General features: G+C 37.9%; 2 protein-coding genes and 1 long non-coding RNA gene across 3 annotated transcripts; all 3 read left to right on the top strand.

Moving 5' to 3' along the window:
• Positions 1–5,627, top strand: LOC122656266 (chorismate mutase 1, chloroplastic). The gene is made up of 6 exons (XM_043850747.1): positions 1–201; positions 3,141–3,363; positions 3,466–3,552; positions 4,085–4,228; positions 5,107–5,199; positions 5,325–5,627. The coding sequence occupies exons 1-6, from the start codon at positions 29–31 to the stop codon at positions 5,565–5,567; spliced, it is 963 nt and encodes a 320-aa protein (XP_043706682.1). The 5' UTR covers positions 1–28; the 3' UTR covers positions 5,568–5,627.
• Positions 5,628–12,254: 6,627 nt separating this feature from the next.
• On the top strand, positions 12,255–19,516 carry LOC122656267 (uncharacterized protein At5g01610). Its single transcript, XM_043850748.1, has 3 exons — positions 12,255–12,437; positions 16,092–16,146; positions 18,953–19,516. Exons 1-3 carry the CDS (start codon positions 12,336–12,338, stop codon positions 19,330–19,332), a joined length of 537 nt encoding a protein of 178 aa, XP_043706683.1. The 5' UTR covers positions 12,255–12,335; the 3' UTR covers positions 19,333–19,516.
• LOC122656268 lies at positions 17,800–18,709 on the top strand. The gene is made up of 2 exons (XR_006332072.1): positions 17,800–17,937; positions 18,158–18,709. It is a non-coding gene; the product is annotated as an uncharacterized LOC122656268 (long non-coding RNA).
• Positions 19,517–20,161: the final 645 nt, after the last annotated feature.

Here is a 20,161-nt window from a genome sequence, read left to right as displayed (position 1 = left end):
GGTCTGCTTTCTCTCTCTCAGATCAATAATGGAGTTAAAGCTCTTAAAGTCAGTAACTCCTTCCGTTTCTACGCCCGTTTCTTCTCCCAACACCCTTTTCGTCACCCGGGTTTGGTCGAATTCCAACTTCAGATTTGCCCGATCAAGGTCACCGAGAAAACTTATTCTCTCTGTCCAAGCTTCTGCATCTTCTAATACCAGGTATGCAAAGAAGGAAAAAAGCAATGTTCCTTTTTATTTTGTTAATCCTATTTGATTATTTTGTTTTAGTTTCGTCATTGTTGTTTACCAAATGCTTTCTCTATTTGTCCGCCATTCTTTTTAGTGTTTCATTCTGTTCGTTGAAATGATAAGCTTGTGATGTTGATTTTGTAATAATTTTCGAATTCTCTTTTTTGTAAAGATTTGATACTAGTTGAGTTGGTTGAAATTTTGAAATTGAAAGCCCCCTATAGTGTTGCTGTAAATTATTTGCCTTCTTTGTATTCTGGGTTGCTGCTTTTGGGGGATCGCTATGCTAACTTGTTTCCTTTAAATTTCTTTTTTGTTTTTTCGAATAAAATTAACTGCAAAACAAAGAGTCGATGTTAGCTGCTAAACGCTGAAATAAAATTCAAACACAAAAGTGAATGTTGGTGGGTTGGGCTACCCACCCAATGCTGGGACCCACCAACAAATCTTCACCTCCTGTCATGTGGGTGAATTTTGAACCTCCATAATTCAAATTATGATTTAGTCTGCTCCACAACAGCCCCCTAAAGGAGCTCTTAAATGTTGCAAACATTAGCACAAGGAACATGAGACATGTGCTCCTCAATCATGGCAACAATCCATTAAACAGACCTAAAGCCTATGATAGCCTCCTGATACATGAAATGCTCTTGAACTTCATTGTGAATTCTTAATCTTGTCTTTGCCCATGGACGTAGGCCAAAAAGGCCGAATCACGCAAATCTGTCTTGTTTGTGTGTGTGTGTGTGTGTGTCTCTGTTCGTGTCTTTTACCATCGCTTTATCTTGATCACTTGACTCCACATATCAATCCTAGTGGAATGTATTAAACCTTATTAGTATTTTGTTAGAGTTTTGAAGATGTCAATGAAATACGAAATCAAGAAATTGATGGTATAATTAGTTTCAGTTTATGGCACATTACGATGCAATATGTTCTTACATGATTGATATGTGGAGTTAAGAGATCAAGAGAAAGTGATGGTCCAATATGTCCCCCCTCCCCCAGATGTCAATCTTAGAGATTTACTTTTGCAGTCAAAAAGCACATTTAAGAGCATGGTAATAAAAAATATTTAGAGAGAAGTCAACTAAACAAATGATGCATAATTTTGGGAAAAGAGAACATTGTTTGGAAAGTTTAAAACAGTAGATCCCATCTCTTAGGATTTCCCTTGAGGGGCAGCAGGACAATATACTTATTGCATTACAGATTTTTCCTCTTCTTCCTTTCAATCGAAAACCCAGATAAACAGTTACTAAATCAGAAGATGAAAACTCAAAGTAATATAATAGCTCTAGCAAACTGTCAAATAAACAGATTTCACTCAAAATGATACACAATGGAGAACTTTAATCAAGTGGACACAGACCATAGAAATGGTTCCATAACTAGAAACTCATCCTAATTCATTATAGAGTATAGTGAATCAGTAAGAGAGTTTCATGAAATTTCAAATGGTGGTCTGATGTCTTCATGAAGTACCAACATGTTTAAAAATATATCCTATAGGAATATGTTTCCATAGTTACTTTGTGCTGCTTATTCAAGATTTTATTTCTGCTGACTTGCCATTTTCGAGGCCCAATTTGTGTGCAAAAAGAAAAAGGAGGGCATACTCAAAAAGGATAAATCAATAAAGGAGATATAATTTCACCCTAGAAAGGCTCTTTTTCATATTTCAATAGTCAAAACAGAAATCAGTAAGTGAAGTCAGTAACATGCAAGGAAATTGAAGACATGAATTGACAAGATTCATGGTTAAAAGGCCTAAATTAAAGAACAGTTCTCCATCATGCCTAGCCCAAAAAATATTCTTTGTAATGGTGTTTTAATTGATGATTTTATTCCTTCCAGTAAACACAACAAATCTGAAGTGGATACTCACCAAGTTAAGATACCTTCAACAGAAATCAGAAACCCCATTGATAGTTTCTATACACACAGACAAAGTTACTGGATGACTATGGATTTTCTGCCAAAAAGCTTAGCTATGGCTATCTGATCAAGTTGGTTGCCCCACGTCAAAAGAGATAAACAGAATTATGGGCTAAGTTGTAGAACTTTACTCCCCACACCGCAGAGTCACCGTTCTGCTGTCAACAGCCTCAAACTTCAAACAAGGAGTCATAAATTTAAACAAGAATTAATGTTGGTGGCTAACAAAAGTTCAAGTAAAACGGCTTCACTTTTCTTATTTGTGAATTGCTTTTGACAGCTATTAAATGTAAACAGAGAGTCATTGTCAGCAGTCAAATGGTGCCACAAAATTCAAACACAACAATGAACGTTGGAGGGCATCCCACCCACATAGTGGAACCCACCAGCATTCATATGTAAGTAACATATGGTCATTTACACATGGGGACATCGCTAATAACAGATTTAAAATGTAGTTGAGTAATTGATTATAATGCTTTGCAGCATGTCCACAATGTGAAACTGCTGCATATGCATTGTTTATTTTATAGGCTTCAGCATGATCATGCATACCAACAGAACTTGTTCATGAATCTCCAAGTAGAATTTAAAGTTGTACTAATACATAAATGAAAAAAACAAAAGTAAAAATATATCACCATATTGCCACATTGACCTCAATGTTGCACTAGTAGCTTACCCAAAAGGCCTAAATTAAATCATTAAAGTTTGCAATGGATGCCTGCCCACCTGTTATGTACAGGCTTAAGTACGTAGTTAATTGAAATTACACTTGCATGGATATAGAAACACTAAGAAGATACCAAGAGAAACACATTTATGGACTTCCTTATTTTGGACACCAGCTGTACATTGTTTTACGATAGTATGAATATGCATGTGCCTAAAAATCAAAAGGTTTAAATCAATATTATGCACTCAGAGAGCCTTATTTGACCCCATTTTAATATTATGGTTTCTTTGTATAGATTAGAGAATAAGAACAGAGTGGATGAGAGTGAAAGCTTTACCCTGGACGGTATAAGAAGTTCTTTGATGCGCCAAGAAGATAGCATAATATTTAGCCTGTTGGAGAGGGCTCAGTATTGTTACAACGCTAACACATATGATCAGAATGCATTCTCCAAGAAGGGGTTCCAAGGTTCATTGGTTGAGTTCATGGTCAGGGAAACTGAACAGCTTCATGCATTGGTAAACTGGACCTCGCATAAGAACAAATTTTTTTTTTTAAAAAAAACGAGATTGATGCTGGTGTCAGATTTTGGTTTCATTTGTTTTTCTCATGCAATTTAGGTTGGTAGATACCAGAGCCCAGATGAACATCCTTTCTATCCAGCAGACTTACCAAAGCCAATGTTACCACCTCTGAAATATCCACAGGTAAAAATTATGGTACTGGTGTTTGAGTTTGAACTTGGTCTCTGGCATAGCCAAAAATCTATTAGTGTCTTAGTTGATCTTTTAGGCCTCAGTTATTACACTTCTTTTTTATGTAACTTGGGATTGTTAGAAGTTCTTCTTCTAGCCAAATATTGTGATTTATCCATTGGGAGGCCAAGAGCATATTTGGATTTGATTCTAGCATGCGTATGAATGGATTCTGAATTGACTTGGACAGATGGTAACTTAGAATGGTCAGTCCGGACACTGACAGAATCAGTTGGGATACATACACAGTCTTGAGAGAACTGGTCATTGCATCTTTTGGAAACTCAAAGAAAATTGTCCTTTCAATCCTCACCAAACCTCTAGTTTATAGGCTTTGATGAAAAGATAAATGAAGCATTCTTTTCTTAACAAACTCATTGTTTTCCTTACTAATTATGACCAAATTACTATCAAACAGAAGTGATGTTTTATTGTCTTGGCTAGATGCTTCTGATATGGCGTTAGATTTTTGTTACCCAATCAGGTTTTGCAGCCGATTGCAGATTCCATCAATATAAACAAGAAGATCTGGGATATGTATTTCAATGACCTCCTTCCAAGATTGGTTAACAAAGGTGATGATGGTAATTGTGGATCCTCTGCTGTTTGTGACACCGGTTGTCTCCAGGTAAGCATTTTAGCCCCCTCCCCCTTTTTATCCATTTGGCTTATTTAAATTATTTTTAATGGTAGTGAGGGAAAATTTTCTGTGTAGAGACGCATGCTAACTATGGGTAGGAAGCAGAAACCATAATGTTAAAAATGTTTGGGGGATGGGGTTCAGATCTCCAATACTGCCATCCATCTAACAGAGTGGAACAACCAGAAAAAAAAGAAGTGAAGTTAGAAAGCCAAATGGTATGTGGTAACTATCTTGTACAGTTTGGGGGTTCAATCAGTGGCAGGAGAGTCTTTGGCTCTATTAAACATCCAAGGAATTGGAGGTAGCATTCCACCGATGTAAGTCATGGACCAGATCCTCCAGCCCTTTTTCTGTATTGGTGTTCTATATGACCAACATAAGACTCGACTTTCAAGATATTACGGAGGTTCAATGAGCACCATTCCAGAGGGTAGCAAGAAACAAGCAACTTATCGATCTCCTTCATGAAAAAAAGCCTTAATTAGAGGAAGATCAATTATTAGCCGTATTAAGGTTGAAAACCAGTGAAGACCGCCAAATGTTATTTCTTGAACTAGTGAAGCTAGAATTTTTTTTCTGGAAATATCCAGTCTATCTCATTGACTTACTAGGGGAAAGTTTCTTTCGTCAAAGTTGGTGCTTCTTCTGAAAGAAACAAGTTTTTTTCATGATCCTAATGATGTGACTTTGGCTCTTACTGGTGAAGTTGATTAAATATCGAGAACATTGTTATCTTTCCATGACGCAAATTGGTGGAACTTTTAATTAGTGGTAGCACCAATTTAACCTCCTTGATTGTGAGATTTTTATTCAAAACTATTCCCCTCATAATTGCTTATGTTTTCTTCTAAATATGGTTGTAGCTACTCTCAAAGCGAATCCATTATGGCAAATTTGTAGCGGAGGCAAAGTTTCAAGCCGCCTCTATTGTCTATGAAGATGCCATTAGAGCACAAGTATGCTTCCTTTCCTAGATGTTATGCATTTCATCTTTGTTATTATTTTAAGAATTTTCATGCGCTGCTGAGAGTGGGTTTTAACCTTGTTCTATTCATTCTGGTGATGCTGTTTGGTTTTGCAGGACAGAGACCAATTGTTGGCTTTGCTAACCTATGAGACTGTGGAAGCTGTAGTCAAGGATAGAGTTGAGATGAAAGCTAGAATATATGGGCAGGAGATAAGAGTCAATGGAAAGATAAGAGTCAATGTAGATGATCAATTGTACAAAATCGAGCCAAGTATTGTTGCAGATCTCTATGGAGACTGGATCATGCCGTTGACTAAGGAAGTTCAGGTCGAATACTTATTGAGAAGGTTGGATTGAATTAGACATTATACGTTTCCTGTTGAGATCTACATGAGGTTGGGGAAAGAAAATATTGAATTTAGTCATCTTGCAATGTTGATATTAATTTGTAACATAGTTTTAGTTGAATATAATGAAATTGAAGATATATCCCTTTGTAGTCGCTGATTTGTAAGATAGTTTTAGTTTTAGCTGTCTTCTCTAGGAGAATTTGCATCTGTGAATTATTAGGAAATCCTAAATATCTCTTAAATGGTTCGTTGTTTAATACCCTAAGGAACAAGTTGAAGTTGCGGGATCCTGGGTACAACGAGATCCCAACTACAGAAGGAAGGTTATGGGAATGAGAACACCCTAAGTAGATGTTATGAAGGAGAGCTTGTGGGGATTCTATTCTGTGTTGCTACATGGGGATTAATTTTTAAACCCCTATTCTGCAATATTAGGGTCGAGTTCTGTTGAGGTTAAGAGTTCAATTCATGAGTTTGTGACTGGAGATAGGTCTCACCCTTGGTGAAAGGAGATATATGAGAAGTTGAATGAGCTAGCGATGCAATTGAAGCTTACAGGCTTTGTACCTGAGAGGCTGAGACAAACTCTGTATTGTGCATGCATGTCATAGGGAGAAGCCCATTGCATTTGGGCTCATTAGTGCAGCCCCATAAATGACTTTGAAGGTCGTCAAAAACCTAAGAATATGCAAAAAACATGTCATTTTGCAACTTAACTACTACTAACAAAATGCGAAAAAGATCCTGTCAATCCAGGCAGCTGGGCTGCATGTGCAGCGCCAGAGGTGAGGCGGTGCACATTGACCGCCTTACCCCTGCTCGGGCAAGATGCTCGGGCAGGGGTAAGGCGGTAAATGCACGCCGCCTCACCTCTGGCGCTGCACATGCAGCCCCGCTGCCCGTATTGACAGGAGCCGAGTCCAACAAAATGGCAAGAGATCGAATTCGATTTCAAAATTTGAGGGGTGGAATATGTTCTTGTAAGGATTTTTCGTAACATCACATTGCATATTCCCTAGATGTTCGATAGAGCCCAAGACTCCCTCATTGGTTGGATCCCCCAAGCCATACAAGATAGATAATCATACGGCTTTCTAACTTCACTTTTTTTCTGGTTGTTCTACTCGATCGGGTCAATGGTAGTTCTAGATATCTGTAACCCCCAACATTTTTTATATGACTTCACTTTTTTTCCTAATGTTCATGTTTATATGGATGGAGTTTGCAATCGGATGCAAAACCTGATTAGGAAACAAAAATCTAACACCAAATTAGAAGCATCTAGCTAAGACAATAAAACATCACTTTTGTTTGATAGTAATTTGGTCACTAACAAATCAGTTTGTTAAGAAAACAATGCTGCGGTTTTCTTCTCATCAAAGCCTACAAACTAGAGGTTCGATAAAGATTCAAACTAATAGTTCTCGCCAGACTCTGTGTGTTTCCCAACTGACTGTCAATGTCCTAACTATAACCATTCTAAGCTATATCATCTGTCCAAGTCAATTCAGAATCCATTCATAGGAAAATTTCACTTTGGTGTTATTCTTGAATCAAATCCAAATGTGTTCTTGGCCTACATCAGTTTCAAAACAAAACCCAGTGGATAAATAGCAATAGTTTGCTAGAAGAAGAACTTATAACGATCCCAACTTACATAAAAAAGAAGTTGAATGACTGAAGCCTGAAAGACCAACTAAGGAAGTTCCGGTCGAATACTTACTGAAAATTTGCATCGCTAGTTAGCTTTGAGGAGAGATTTGAAGAAAGGCCTACACAATGGGTTGTAGAGTTCTACTCTGTAATTCTATTTCATGTGGATTTCAGACTTTCATTTCAACCCTCAGTGTGGAAAATGACAAGGAGAACATTCTCATATTCATTTTTATAAGACATTGTTCATTAGGACATGGGGGTGGGCACAATGGCCATCCTACCCCCCTGAGTGGCAGGGTCATGTGTCTGGACGCAGTCTGCACTGCGGCACAGAGAACATTCTCCCAATTATTAAAGATACTATTTTGTATTTTATATTCATCTCCATTTGATGGTATTTTGATAATTTTACTAAAACTTTGAATTAGAGTTTCAACAACTCTCCTTGCTTACTTACATTGGATTAAAATTTGACCATTGAGAATTGAGATGTATGAAGAATCCTCTTATCACATTGACTAACCTATGTACTGCAAGTGATAAATAGTGAAGCATTATACTTTACTAGGCATAGTGACCCTGAGAAAGATCATTCATAAAAATAGAAAAATTACAAGAATACTGAAAATTGAGCTTCAATTTACCAAATTGCCCATCCCATCCTTCCTTTAACCAAATAACTCAAAACAAAATATGAATGATGGGTCATGTATTGAAGCTGACCATAGACAAAGAAGCATTAGTATGAATGACTTTAGACTATGAGCTGGCAGTTTCACGATCTCACCATGTGAGAGTGGTGAGGTCTGAGCTGTAAGTGCAAAATCTGTGTCGGTTAGACTGTCCCAGTCTTTTACCAAAAAAAAACTCTCTCAATATGTCTGTTTTTGGATGTAGAAACTAAAGAGTCTTTCTCTTCCATATATAAATCTATTTGTTTTGGAAGGTCTAGAGACCCATATGCCTAAAAGTATTAATTGTTAAGTAAAAGTTATTTTATCATCAACAGGGTGGTCATTTCGTCATCTCTGTGTCTTGGGTTAGGACGCAGACTCCCCATCGAGAGTCAAATAGTTTATCTGTTACATAACACCAATAGAGCATCTTGGTGCATGAGGCTTTCGTTACTGCAAGGTTTGGGAGGGGGAAATCAGTAAATGTACACACTCTTATCCCCTACTTCACTAGAGAGGTTGTTTTCAAGTTTTGAACCCGCAACCAATAGGTTACAATAGAATACCATTCTTACAAGCTGGTCCCTATGATGGGGATAGCTTTATTCTTTGTTTAGGAATATATCCCTTTTTTTTCCTTCTTAGGATAAAACTTCATGTGCTCAGTCCATCCATGGAATCCGTCATGGACCACCTAAGTGTCATGTGGAAGGGTAATTTGGTAAATCCAACAATTGGATAGGAGTACAGGGTCTGGAATTTATTTTTATTTTTTTGGTGAATTCATTGCAAAATTGAATCATTTACTGTCCATATAGTGGCTTCTTCCTTGCATTTCAGCCATCGATCCTATTGATTCTTAAATTTTATTTTTTTATTTTTTATTGGATCTCCATTCTCCATAGCCTTCTATTGCCAAATGGCTAGTTCTTATCGGTTCAAACTTGATAGTTACAATCTACTTGTTCATAAAATTAAACCTAATTGAACTGCCACATGGTAAATATTAAGTCCAACCACACCACATCTCATGTTCACATCTCTGTTCGGGAGTGTGGTGTATGCCAGTACTCCAATGAATCTATCTCTCTCATGCCCATATAAAAATACACTTATGCCCCCTTATCCTTGTTTTGAGGAGGAGAGAGAGATAGACACATGGGAGTGTTGGCGTAGATCACACTCCTGGACAAAAAACTACTTCCCTTATTTTTTATATAGAAAAGATAAATTATATTTCAAGAAGAAGAACGTGTGTGACGATCTACATCGATTTTCTGACTGAGATTGGGAAGGTTTCTTTTGTGCATGTATTGATCATAGAATTTCGTAGCTAGTGGTCCCAATAGTGATGACTCCCTCATCACGTTAGGCTGTTGAGCATGCATGAAGGTGTTTGGCGCGCACAGTGCGGTATAAGAGTGGTGGTCGGACTTCGAAGGCTTCTCCAAATGAAGTTGAAGCACCTAGTTTACAATCAGATTGAATTCCTCAAAAAAGCCCGCCCTCCGAATGATGGTTTCTAGTTGCAGCTAGGATGTTTAGCCTGCATGGCTATTAGCTTCCATTCAAGAGATAGATCAGCATTGGTTGGATTAGTTGAGGAATCCAGATACGAAAGATCAGATCAGTAAGCTCACTTGCTTATGAGAGCTGGTTTGAGGCCACGATGGTTTGTAATCGACAGGTCCAAGCTCCAGCTTTCCGAAGAGTTTTTGTCTCCCTTTTAGCTTTTATTGAGTGGAAAATCCTTAGTTCTAACATGTGGGGGGGTTGGCCAGGACCAGGATCCTCTGTAGTACCGGCGGGGTGGGGGTGCACATCTGACGGCACAGCAAAGGCCTGGTGGCACACATGGCCTCTGTTGTGCCGCCGGATGTGCATCGCCGCCCCGCCGATACTGCAAAGGATTTTAATACTCCACATCAGTGCCAATGCAAATTCAATTGCTAGATTAAACCAGGGGGTCCAACGTTCCTGCCACATGGCCTCTGCTGTGCCGCCGGATGTGCATCGCCGCCCCGCCGGTACTGCAGAGGATTTTAATACTCCACATCAGTGCCAATGCAAATTCAATTGCGAGATTAAACCAGGGGGTCCAACGAAAGGAACGAAATTAATGCCCAATAATGACTTAGGTCTCCTTCGTCCAAGTCTTCATTGGGGAATTTTTTGTCATTTTGTAGGGGGTCGGGATAGTCATTCCAAGGGGTTGTGTCTAAAGTCTGAACGCAAAGATCACACAACCAGACAACATTCTTTTTCCTTTATATTCTTATCAACCCCCAATCCCGCCCTTAGGTGAAGGGGGAATTTGATCCTCAAGACTTCGCTATAACCAACCAAGGACATTACCAGCACTAGCCGGTGCCTTTGGTCATCACTTATTTTTACTGTATTAAATTCCAAACCAGTTCTACAATACTTTGAATACCCTTTTCTAAAGAGAAAAAAATATGGACCGATTGAACATTGAATAATAGTAGTCACTCAAAGAATTAAAAAAAACTAGCAAGCATACCTTATATATGATGATTATGTTTCTAAGGATCTTGATCTATCAAAATAATCAAAATGCTAAATCATCTTTTCTTATGACAAAAAATAGTTGGTTTAAAGAAAAGGGTTACTACAACAGGCATGTAAGAACCAATTTCCTAAATCTTTAGAACAAATTAATAATTATGTAAAAAATTATAGATTAAATTTATCACTCCATTTGTCACAAATGTTTCAAATTCTATTAATTAAAAAATTAAAATAAAATTACCCAAATGCATGGAAATTTTATTTAAAATAAAATGAGGTCAGGGTGTCAAATTAGAACCATAACGAATATGCTGAATCGAACTGAAATAAATAAAATTTGGTTACAATCCGAATCTAAAATATAAGAATTAAATTCGATTTAGTTTGACTCTAGTTCCAGCATAGGAATCGTCAATTTGAACCAAAATTGAACTGAATTTGGGTACTAATATATTATACATATGAACCAAGTATAGGAACCAAAACAAAACCATATAAGAATCAAAATCGAATCGCACAAGTTCGTTTTGAATATCGTTTTTCAGAATCGATTTTGTTCTTAATTTGATTCCATATCACGTTAACACTCTCTAAGGCCTGATTTGGTATAATTTCTATTTTATTTTGGATTGATTTCTTGAAGTAGTCAACAAATAGGTTTTTGGTCAAAAAATTGAAATTGTTTTGGTTGTATCAATATGAAATATTTCAAGAATAAAAAAAATCCCCTTGATAGTTCAAATTCTGAGAATAGATTCTCTATATTTCTTTGGGAAGGACGGTGGTGGTGGTGGCAGGGTAGTGGTGACGTGGAAGTAGTGGCGATGTTGAAGGGGTAGCGGTGGGGGGGGGGGTGGTGGTTGTGGAAGAAGTAGCGGTGGTTGTGGTGATTGTGGAAGTAGTGACGGTGGTTGTGGTGGTGGTGGTGGCAATGGCAATGGTGGTGGCGGTAGCAGTGGCAACGATAGTGGTGGTGGGGATGGTGATGGCAGGGTAGTGGCGGTAGCAATGGTGGGAGTGGGGAGGTGGTGATGAGACCATTAGGAGAAGGGTGGTGTTTTATTTTTAATATGAAATTACTACTTTGCCCATGAAATTAACCACGTGCTCATTCAAGAGCAAGAATGCTAAATCAAATGAAATAGAAATTCTGAAACAGCTCCTCAGCTATTTCACTGAAATAAAGTGCAAAGGTCAAACCAAACAATTTCAGAAATAGAAATCACCCCCTGAAATTGAAATAGAAATCATACCAACTCAGGCCTAAAACCGAACCGAAAAAAGATGATTTTTTTGGGGGTAAATTTGAGTACATATTATAGTATTTAAACTTCCAAGAAAAAAAGGATGAATTTGAGTACAGATTTTCAGAAGGGGTTTCAATTGTTCACACTAGCACTCTCTTGGATCGAACCAAAATCGAACTGAATACCTGAAACCAAACCGATTTGAAACCCTTTTTCCGCGTCATTCTGGGATCCGTTATTAAAATTTTAAAAAAAAATTCTGAACCGACGGTTCGATCGGGGCAGGAGAGAGAGAGGGGGGTGGGAGCTGAGAGATGCATTTCCCAAAAAATTAAAAGAAGTAAATGCCTGACAATGGGGCCCATATTCGTAACTTCTGTGGGTCCCATCGTAACAGCTGATCTTGACCGAAGAAAACTCGTATTGCATATCAATCGTTTATCTCAAAATAAATTTTGGGCGCCCCCGCTTTTTAGTTAAGGTGTCCTGTTCATCTCAAAAGCAGCGATAAGTCCACTTTATGCTCTGGAGAGAGAGTGGTGAGACTTCAGACTTCAGAGTGACACACAGAGACAAATTGCGTGTTAGAGACCTCCTCTCTCGGTAGGAACCGGTGGGAGAGAGAGAGAGAGAGTGTGTGAGGGAGTGAGGGAACGAGAGCAGACAGTAATGGAGAAAGCTCTGACGAAGGTGGGAAGCTTAAAAGCTGGGAGCTTTTGGATTTCCCGTAAAGCCAAGGAGGAGATCTCCAACATTACTGAAGACATCACTGTAAGTAATGATTCTGTTCTTCTTCATTTCCCTTTCCCACCCCTTCCTCCTCTTTCTGATACTTGCCTGTCTATACTTTGTTGCATTCCCTGTGATTCCTCTCATACCCCTGGATTTATCTCTGCTTTCTCTGACAGTTTTGGCTTTCGTTTCATGCAATACTGTTCGTCCGAAGACTACCCATTTAATGATTATCTCTTTATCTTATTTATTGATTGTCTTGATTTACCTGTGGATTGAGCTTTGATTGATTATTCTCCCTAAGAACAGAGTAAAATGGAAGGTGGAAAAGGATTGTAAGGTCTTCCTTTTGTTCCTGTTATTCACGTCTCTCTGATATCTCTGCGATTATCCCAGTATCTCACATTCTGGTGCTTCTTTGCTCATTCCTCAGTTGTTGAATTTCTGTTAACCTTCTGTCCTAGTCCAGAATCCAGATAGGCTATTGGATCTGTTGAATAAATAGCGTTAACATGAATTTTTCTGCATGCTTTGAATATCCCATTCTTACCTTATCTTTCTAATGTTTTCAAGAACATTTTCTTATACTGGTCCTAGATTTAGCCGAATCTAATTTGTGTAAATAGGTTTGTTAGGTTCTTCTAATTATTGTACAACATCTTCATCTTATTTCATCGTAATTCCTTGTCTTGGCACAACCGTTTTAATAATTTTCATTCAATTGAGTACTTGTTTCAAATCTAGACTTGTGCCTTGCAAGATTCTTCAGATTAATAATAAGCTGGAGGTCAATGTCTCACCTTCATTTGGAGAGTTTTGAGACTGTTGATAGTGTCTAGTGTATGACTATATGTTACTCATTTCATTGTTGGTATTGTTGGGTAACTAATCAGAGTTTCCTAATAGATAATTACTATGGAATAGGATGGGTGACTTGAAAAAAATTAGCTCGTAAATTGGGAAGATTTGCCACCCTAAGGAGAAGGGAGGCCTTTCATTCACATTCTTTCAGAGAGTTGTAAAGTATCATTTAAGTAAATTCATTATGGAAATCCAGGAAGGAGAAGAATCATGTGTGGGAAAAAGAGCATTACAGCCAATGAAAGCAAATCATTGTTGGGAAACCATATTGCCTTTTATATGCTGTTGCATTGGTATATCTAAGGCTGTTGTGGGCATGAACTCCTTTTTCTTCTTATTGTTTTTGCTGTTGGGTTTGTCCACCAATCTTGACTAAGATCCTTTACATGGAAGGCTTGATCCTTAAGCAATTAGGGCCATTCCTGGAAGGTTTATTAATTTTTGTCTATAAAAGAAAAGATCTTAAGGAGGGACATGGTTTACGCTTCATAATTATAGAGAATTTAGTTATGGGTGTAACAAAGCTTTATAGTTTATGGTGATGGCATTTTCTTAAATCACGAGTCAAACTACAATTTTATCCCTTTCATTTCCAATGTAGGAAGGATATTAAAACCCATTTTAACTCTCAAGGCCGAAATTATCATGTTATACTACTGCCCCAATGATATTCAAATCCCAAATTTCCCCATTGACTTTCAACAAGTAGAGTAAACAATAATAACAAGGCAGCTCTTCCTTTCATGTGACTTTCATCCAGCCAGGAGAGTGAATCCCATGAACATTTATAACAACCACCCTAATGCTCTTCATAACCTGAGTAGGGGCAGTGTCAATCTCCATCCTTGAGGAATTGTCCTCTGCTAAATTAAGGGACACCTCTTAATAGTATCACTAGGTGTTTATGGAATTATTGTAGCAGGTAGGTCTAGTAATAAGGGGGCGACCGTTCGGTGCCTATGATGCTAGGACCAATGGATCAAAAATGGGTTTGTGCCACAGGTGTGGGCTTACAGGGCTAAGGCTCGTAAACCCTTTCTTTCATTCTTCAATATGGCTTTGGTCGGTCACTTTTCCTGGCCGGGATCAAGAAGTAGAAGTCATAAAAAAGAGATCTTTCTCTTCGCACCTCTGATCTCATCAACTCCAAAGACCAAACACTTGATTTTGTTGATCCACCCTAACATATGGACTAAAATTTTAACCTCAGAACAGGAAAACTACTTGTTGGCCCACATGTTAGTTAGCATCCAACACAACAAAATTTGAGAGTTTCAATTGTTGCCAATCCCATCAGGGCTTAATCTGTGTAATGAATTAACAATGTTTTTTCATGCTTGTGTTCTTGTTTCATAATGCTCCTTGGTTACATTTCCCTCCTTTTATGTGTTTTTAAAATGTATTCTATCTACTAAAGTGATTGACATGTTCGACATTTAAACTATCTTTGTGTGTGGCGTATGGATATGATATATTTAAAGGTTCTTAGATATGATTTTGATGCTTTTTGCAGAAGTAAGTCATTTGTGTATGGTTAATTTTAGAAAATATGAAATTATCCCTTAATAAAATAAAAAAATAGAACGCCTGCTAAGAGGAATAGGAAATATATAACTGTTGTAATAAAGATATGGATGAAGATCTTAGTCATATTCCACATGTAATCAAAAAGATGCATTGTATGCTCTTGGTGGCAATTTATTCGTAACTTTGTGTACTGTTACCTCAGTAATTTGAGATTTTAAAGGTATGGGTCCACCCACCAATGACAAATTTTAGAACTTCTATTTTACTGAACTTGCAAAAGAGGGGAAAAAGCATGAAGTTTAACATAAGCAAAATAAAGTCTTTTCATATTATAAACAAAATTAGAGGCCCGGCCTTGTCGCAATAATAAGGTTGCTCTATTGCAACCTGGTGGTCATGGGTTTGAACAAGGAAACAGCCTCTCTATAAAGAATTGGGGTTAAGCTGCGTACACATGCCCCTCCCCAGACCCTGCAGTAACAGGATCCTTGTGCACTGGGTATGCCCTTTTTTAAACAAAATTCATTTAATGAACCTGCAAAAGGGGGGAAAGTTTAACATAATCAAAGTAAAGTATTTTCATAATGATATCTTTTTGGATAATGTCTTGTGCACTGGGTTGCTCTTTTATATCTTTTTGGATAACCAGAGCAGTATGGTAATTGAATCCTGATCCTGTACCCTGATACACCATGGAAATGGCATTTTTAAAGTATCTGACACAAAATTTATATTGAACGTAGAAGTATCTTACACAATTATGGCAGCCACGTCGAAGTAACTTGATAAACTTGGACAATAGCATGTTCAATTTGTGGCCGAGTGACTTCATTGGTATTATTCTGTGTTTACGTATGGGATGGCCATGTACCTTATAGCTGCATGGATTTTGTTTGGCCTAGTTGTTAGTTTAAAATCTTATGGTCCATTATCTTATTTGATTTGGGGGGGGTCCTGATTTGTTGGTTTTGTCAACCAATGAGCTAAGAGGATGGATCCCCCACCCTTTTGTTTGGTGTGGTGATAAAGCATGGAGTACATGGACCAGATACATCTTCTATTGGAACAGTGTTATGCGTTGTTGTTACTTCCACATTTTGGTTCTCTGATGCACATTCATCCTAATTTTTTTTCTTGATGCAACTAAACATCTGATTATATGTGATGGAAGTTTATTACTCACTTGGGAGTTAGGACATAATCTTAGATACATTTGGTTGAGCTGGTTTTATTTCTTACTCTTTTATTATTATTATTATTTTTAGTCCTTTCTTCCTATATTGAAATGATGCTTTATTATTGCAGTCTATCTCCAATACTGTTGAAGAGAAGGCTAAATGGATCTTCAACAAACTAAAAGGTTTGGACCAATTTCCTTCAACCCGCTTCCTTTGTTAAAGTGAATTCAAGGCAATGAAGTGCAGTTCATCATTTAGATTAATTGCTTAAAATGCTCTTGTCATGCTTCTATTCTATCTTATTTTATTGCTCCCTCTGTTCCTTATAGACTATCCACTTTGTGCATTTTCGCTGTTCCACAATCTTAGTCTTCAAAAACTTAATGCATAAACTTCGGTTGTTTTCCCATTTTACCCTTCATTACACTAATGCAAAATTGAAACTACTTTGAAAATGAGGACAAACTTGGACAATAATTTAGAGAAAGTAAGTAGTAGAACCATTCAAAATTTCATTAACATATGTGTTTTTTTTTACAATAGACAATCTTTGGGGAACAGGATTAGCATCTACTCTGGACATTTGTGAAGATTTTTTTCTTTAGGTGGCGATCTTGGGTTTTGTATGGGCTTTTGCATGGGTAGACAAACCTAATGAGTTGCAGCAGAGAAGTTTAGATTTAGGCCTTGGAAGCAAGCTGGGCTTGGATAATTTTCTCAACCTGCTTTCATTTATAGATTTTTCTTGAAAAAGTGTTGAAATTGCTTGTTGTTTAAACTAGAACTCCTTTATCAGTAGTGGTTGTATTCTTCGAGGATCCTTTCGTTTGTGTTGATTTTGAGTGATGATAATTGATGGGAATAGTATTAGAATGCATACAATCCATAGGTGGTGTACCCAATAAGGTTAAAATAAATGAAATGAAATTAAAAAAAACTTGATGGAGGTTGAACCGAAGTCTTGGTAAGATATTGGAAGAATAGTGCTGGTCGATCTCTGTCACTCATTTTTTTTTGTGTATATGCATCTGGATTTTGTTTTTTTTTTTTTTAGTGGTTTCTGTCTGAAAATAGCTAGCTTGCATTACCCTTACATGTTAATTGAGGTTTTTTTACATGTGGTGGCTCGTTGCTGAGATGGTGGGACCAAATTTGTTTGTTCTCCACTCCTAGCAGGTTTCAGCAATGAATGTCCTTGAAGGTTCCATCTGGTTGCAAGTAAAGGGAAATGAAGGAGACTGAAATTAATTTGAAATTTTAATCATGATTGTGTGACTAGATTAAAATATTACCAAATGGGGTAAATTTTCCAATTAAAATCCAAAGAATTTGGTTGAAAAGTGAAGTAAATTTTAATTACTAGACTTAGAAAGTATTTGAGTTAGTGGCAAAATCATTGTTGATAATGATTGGAAAAGTTTCCATGTTATTTTTGTTTTAATTTCATTTTCCCTTCCCTCACTTCATTTCCAGCCAGATGGAGCCCAAATGTGAAATAAGAACCTTTTTTACTGCCCTTCATTTATTTATTAATTATTGCTACCATTCACATAATAATAGTAGGGATAAAATGACATAAGGTGTTTTCTGCACTTCTTTCAAGTTCAAACTGCACAAGATTTGTAGAGGTTTAAATTCCTAGCGGTTTGGGGAGTTGGATTGGTGATTAAGCAAGTGATTCTGATGGTGCACAAGTGCAATATACAACAACAACTCCCAGCTACATGGATCCTTGCCCTCCAATGAGCTCTATTCGAGGTCATACTTGATACAAGGCCTAAGCTATGCATGTCTTTCCTCACCACTTCTCCTAAGGCCATTTTAGGTCTTGAAACTCTGAATTCTCAAACCTTAAAACTATGATACCCTAATCTTATACAATTAAACGTAAACCTGAAAACCCCAAGGGACTAGCTCGGTTGGCAAGGGCCAACACCTCACAATTAAGAGGCATGAGTTCAACTCCCCTTGGGGTGTAGTTGTCAAAGTGTCTAGGTGACCTAAAGGCGTTGGAGGGGGCCTAAATGCAAGGCGTCCAAGGCAACCAATGTGCCTGGATGCCTAGGCGACGCCTTGACAACTATGCCTTGGGGCCTTGCCTAAAAAGGGTGTACCCAGTGCACGAGGCTCCCGCCACCACGGGGTCAAGGGAGGGTCATAATGTACGCAGCCTTACCCCTGCTTTACAGATAGGCCTACCTAAAATAATTAAATAAATAAACCTAAATCTGACACCTAGGATGGGTGACCCCTAACATGAATTGGTGCCATGAACCATGAACTGCCACTGTGAAAAGATCACGAGAGTTGTCAAGACCTGAAACAGTGAGGGAGATCCATTGCCGTTGCCGATGCACCCACCTTTGCCGAATTTCTCTGGTGATATTGGCAATTGCTACGCTGCTTGGCTGGTTGTTCGGTGAAGAAGCAAGGAGGACTCATTCAGAGTGAGAGGAAGGGAGGAATATTGAAGAGGAGGGACTCGACTTGAGGTTGAAGGAGGAATGAATCAAGATACAGAATTACCCCCTCTTAATTACAGTACACTAAACTAAAGACGAGGGATAGATCTTGTGTTGTGAGATCTTGGAAAAACACATACTGTTGTGAACCCGCATTTTGCCTTCTTTTTTTAATCAAACATTACCAATCTTTCCAAGTTATCAGAATGTTTCGGTTGATGTAATAGCAGTGCTGCAGAATATCAGTGGATGGTGGAAAATGAAATTTAAATTGTTTTACTTCCCGGTGGGAGATGTTTCAGTGTTCCCTTATATGTATACATCTATTTGTCTCAATGCAATTACTTGTCGGCAGCCAAATCAAGGTGATTTGGCAAACAATTTCTTATACCATACAATGCTCTTCATGTTTACCCATTCATATATGGATGTTTTGAGGCATTTGTTTATGCACATATCTGCAAGCATTGCAAACTTGTAAAGAACCTAAATACTGGAAGCTTACCCATCCATTTCTTTTCTGTAGGCAAGCCTTCAAAGGCCCTACCAGATCTCCTTCGAGAGTACAACCTACCATCAGGCCTCTTTCCCCGGAATATTACTTGTTATGAGTTCGATGAATCAAAGGCTAAGCTGATCGTGTACCTGCCTTCTACCTGTGAGATTAGCTACAAGGACTCCTCTGTTATAAGATACGCTACTCGTGTCAAAGGGGTGCTGACAAGGGGAAAGCTCAGTAGTGTTGAAGGAATGAAGACTAAAGTCCTGGTATGGGTTAAAGTCACTAATGTGACCGTTGAGAGCTCCAAGTCAGACAAGGTTTGGTTCACGGCTGGTGTGAAGAAATCAAGACCAAAGGAAGCATATGAGATTCCTCGTGATGCCATTAAAGTGGAAGAGTTTTAAGGACAGAATATCAGATATCATGCTTGCCCATTTTTCAGTATTATGTGTGTGCATGACCTTATTCATTAGTACATTCATATGTGCACATAAGTTTCAGATATCTGTTCTTTTATGAGGAAGATCAATGGGAAAAATTGTTTTCTTTTCCCAACTCTTTCGGCCAATAATATCTTGAATGCCGCCTCATCACTGTGTTACAATATTCATATTCTACACTCCCTGATCTGCTGTTCTGTTCAGGTCTGGTTGATATTTGGTGTCAACAAACCAACATCGATGGGGCTACTGAATGTGAATGTGAATGTGAATGTGCATCCAGCACTGTAATGCTATCAAGTTACAAACTGCACTATACTGTCTACAGGCATTGAAATTTCTTTTATACTTAATAGTCAGACCCTGATAGATCTCTTGCTAGCCATTCATGTTAAGGTTGAGCTTGTGACATCTTGGAATACTTCAGGGCAGCATGTAGCAGCAGTATCCTCAATTGGATTGTGACCCTGTTGGTGATTTAATTGCACACATGTAGAGTTATCTTTGTAATTTGAAATTATTTATTTAATTTTAGGGAGACATACGCTAGTGCCTCCATGTGTCTATCTCTCTACTCCATCCTATGAAATGACATATCTGACCCTTGTTATGGGAAGAGAGAGAAGCATTGAATTTATTATATTAATTTTAGGGTTCTCTTTCCCATCACTATGAAGAGGGAAGCACTTCACTTCATTATGACTTTTTAACCCCCTACAGATGTTTTTGCTTGGTTGGACTGGATGGATAATCTTGTAAATTCACTGTAAGGAATCATTGTACCAAATTCTTA

Source organism: Telopea speciosissima, chromosome 3 (genome assembly GCF_018873765.1).
Source record: "Telopea speciosissima isolate NSW1024214 ecotype Mountain lineage chromosome 3, Tspe_v1, whole genome shotgun sequence".
NCBI lineage: Eukaryota > Viridiplantae > Streptophyta > Magnoliopsida > Proteales > Proteaceae > Telopea > Telopea speciosissima.
Note: the sequence above shows the minus strand (reverse complement) of the source record. Positions and strands in the feature narration are given on the sequence as shown.